Source organism: Glycine soja, chromosome 5 (genome assembly GCF_004193775.1).
Source record: "Glycine soja cultivar W05 chromosome 5, ASM419377v2, whole genome shotgun sequence".
In the NCBI taxonomy this organism is placed as follows: Eukaryota; Viridiplantae; Streptophyta; class Magnoliopsida; order Fabales; family Fabaceae; genus Glycine; species Glycine soja.
In genome coordinates this window covers 29,915,587-29,919,113 of record NC_041006.1, presented here as the reverse complement: position 1 = coordinate 29,919,113, position 3,527 = coordinate 29,915,587, and the positions used below count along the sequence as shown (strand labels likewise).

General features: G+C 40.1%; 1 protein-coding gene across 1 annotated transcript; it reads right to left on the bottom strand.

The window, feature by feature from the left end:
* Nucleotides 1-229: 229 nt before the first annotated feature.
* LOC114411274 lies at nucleotides 230-559 on the bottom strand. Its single transcript, XM_028375006.1, has one exon. It carries the CDS (start codon nucleotides 557-559, stop codon nucleotides 230-232), a length of 330 nt encoding a protein of 109 aa, XP_028230807.1.
* Nucleotides 560-3,527: the final 2,968 nt, after the last annotated feature.

Below are 3,527 nucleotides of genomic sequence, written 5' to 3'. Positions count from 1 at the left end.
ACTGAAAAAAATTTCTAAGTTCTTTCCTCATCCAATGCTTTAGAGAAGCTTTTGCCAACCCCTCTATCATACAAAAACATGTTGATTATGACTTTAACAATCACAAATAAGTTGAAACCTAGCTATATGCAATGATGCACAGAAAATAATGACTAAGAAAAAAAAGAAAAAGCTGGGTTGCCTCCCAGTAAGCGCTTCTTTAACATCACTAGCTTGATGCATGTTACCTCTAAGGGTCTTGTAATTGCAGAATGGTGGTCAGTCTCTCAATGTTCCCACCATGGTATAGCTTTAATCTCTGACCATTTACTATCCATGTTCTATCCGGAGTTTCTGACTGAGGGTCAAATAATTCCACTGCTCTATATGGCCTGACTTCCTTGATGGTGAATGGTCCAGAGCATTTGGATTTTAACTTTCCTGGAAAGAACTTCAATCTTGAGTTGAACAGCAGCACTTGTTGTCCTGGCCTAAATTCCTTTTTTAGCAGCTTCTTATCATGATAAGCCTTCACTTTTTCTTTGTACAGTCTTGAAGACTCATAAGCATTCAATCTCATCTCTTCCAGCTCCAAGAGTTGCAAATTCCCATTTCCACTGACAAGTAGCAGGCTTTGCTGTAAACCATTTGGAACAGAAATAGGCCTATAGGGGTCTTGAAGGAAGTTCTGTAAGCCCAAAGTGCATCATCCAGCTTGCTTGACCAATCCTTCCGAGTGGTGGCCACAGTTTTCTCCAACATCTTCTTCAATTCCCTGTTAGAAACTTCAGCTTGGCCATTTGTTTGTGAGTGATATGGTGAGGCTACTTTATGTGTGACATGATAGTGGCCTAGCACCTTTTGCAGTTGGCTGTTACAAAAGTGAGAGCCCCCATCATTGATTAGGACCCTAGGTACCCCAAAGCGAGCAAAAATATTCTTCTTCAAGAACTTCACTATAGTTTTGGCACCATTCTTTGGGGCAGCCACTGCTTCAACCCATTTGGAGACATAATCCACAGCTACAAGAATATATTCATTGCCAAAGGGTGGAGGAAGAGGACCTACAAAGTCAATTCCCCAACAGTCAAAGACTTCCACCTCCATTATATTCTGCAAGGGCATTTCACTTCTTCTAGAGATTCCTCCTATTCGCTGACATTGATCACATTGAGTGGCATGTTCATGAGCATCTTTGAAGAGTGTTGGCCAAAAGAATCCAGAGTGTAGGACTTTGGCTGCTATTTTGTCTCCACTGTAGTGGCCTGCGCATGGTGAGTTGTGACAATGCCACAGTATGCTCTTGGCTTCTTCCTTTGTTACACACCTTCTTAGAAGGTTGTCAACACCAATTTTAAACAAATATGGGTCATCCCAAACATAAAATCGAGCATCATGCAAGAATTTCTTACTTTGCTGCCAAGTCAAATCTTTGGGAATGATTCCAGCTACCTTGAAGTTAGCCAAATCAGGGAACCATGGTCTTTCATTTACCATGAACAACGATTCATTAAGGAATTCATTTCTTATTTCTAACTCTTTCAAAGTTACCTCTTCATTGACTAGTCTTGCCAAGTGGTCAGCTACTAGATTTTCAGATCCTTTCTTGTCTTGAATCACTAGATCAAATTCTTGAAGCAACAAAATCCACCTGATTAATCGAGGCTTGGAGTCAGCTTTATTCAGCAAATACTTAATGGCTGCATGGTCAGTATAAACTATGACTTTCGATCCCACTAGGTATAATCTGAATTTTTCCAACGCATAAACAATTGCAAGCATTTCCTTCTCTGTGGTAGCATAATTAATCTGAGCATCATTTAAAACTTTGTTGGCATAGTAAATAGCATGGAAGACTCTGCCTTTCCTCTGGCCCAATACAACACCTACAACATAATCACTTGCATCACACATTAGCTCAAATTCTTGACCCCAATCTGGTGTTGTTATGACGGGAGCGGACACTAGATTGGTCTTTAAAGTGTTGAATGCCTTTAAACATTCTTCATTAAATAAAAACACAACATCCTTGTTGAGAAAATTGCTGAGTGGTTTTGAAAAGTCTTTTATAAATCACCTGTAGAACCCAGCATGCCCTAAAAAGCTTTTAACTCCCTTGACATTCACTAGAGGAGGTAGCTTCTAACTCCAAAGATGGAGAAGTCATACATAAACACTTCGATACATTTCTCCACCATGTCAGCAAATATTGCCATCATACATCTCTGAAAAGTTGCAGGAGTGTTGCAAAGACCGAAGGGCATTCGCCTATAAGCAAACACACCAAAAGGACAAGTGAATGCTGTCTTTTCTTGATCATTTAGGTCCACAACAATCTGATTGTAGCCAGAGTATCCATCTAAAGAGCAATAGAATGATTTTCCTACCAGCCTTTCAAGCATTTGATCCCTGAAGGGAAGTGGGTAATGATCCTTTCTGGTGGCATCATTCAATTTTCTATAATCAATACACATCCTCCAGCCTGTGATGATTCTTGTGGGAATCAAATCATTCTTCTCATTCTTGATTACCATCATGCCTCCTTTCTTGGGAACCACCCGCACAGGGCTAACCCACGCACTATCTGAAATAGGATAAATGAGGCATGCTTCTAGCGGTTTAGGTACTTCCTTTTGTACTTCTTCCTTCATAACCGGATTCAATCTTTTTTGTGGCTATCTTACAGGCTTATAATCAGCTTCCATGTCGATCTTATGCATGCAGTAAGAAGGGCTGATTCCTTTGAAATCAGAAATATGCCATCCAATAGCTGCTTTGTGTTTCTTCAGAATTTCCACTAGCTAAGATTCCTCCTCCTCCTTCAAGGAATTGTTAATAATCACTGAACTTGCTTTGTTTTCTCCCAAGAACACATACTTCAGATATGCTGGAAGAGTTTTCAACTCCATTTTTGCATTTTTTGCTGGAATGTCCTTCTTCAATTCTTCAAACACAACTTTTCCATAAGGATTTTCTTCTAAACCCTCCAATTCTTCTAAACAGTTCTACAATTCTTTTTCTTCCTCCATTGTCAAACACTCCATAGTATTAGTCAGTTCTTTTTCAAGTGGGGACTGTAGTACCATGGCTCTAGCTACCATGTTTATCTCATGTTCCACCTTTTCTACTATAAAGCATGCCTTGTGGTCACTTGGGTGCTTCATGGCTTCAAATAGATTAAATGTAACCTTTTGGTCATCCATGCTCATTTCAAGATTACCTTTCCCCATATCCACCACACAATTGGCTAATAACATGAAGGGACGGCCTATAGTCAATAGGATTTCAGCATCCTCTTCGATGTCCATGATCACAAAATCTGCAGGGAAAGTGAATTGCCGCACTTTGACCAAAACATCTTCTACCACTCCATAAAGCCTTGTAATAGACCGATCTACCAACTGCAATGTCATTCTTGTTGGCATGATTTCCAGCTCTCCAATCCTTTTGCACATGGATAGAGGCATCAAGTTAATGTTGGGCCCTAAGTCAATAAGGGCTTTTCCAACTGACATAGCACCAATTGAGCAAGGGATTGTGACACTCCT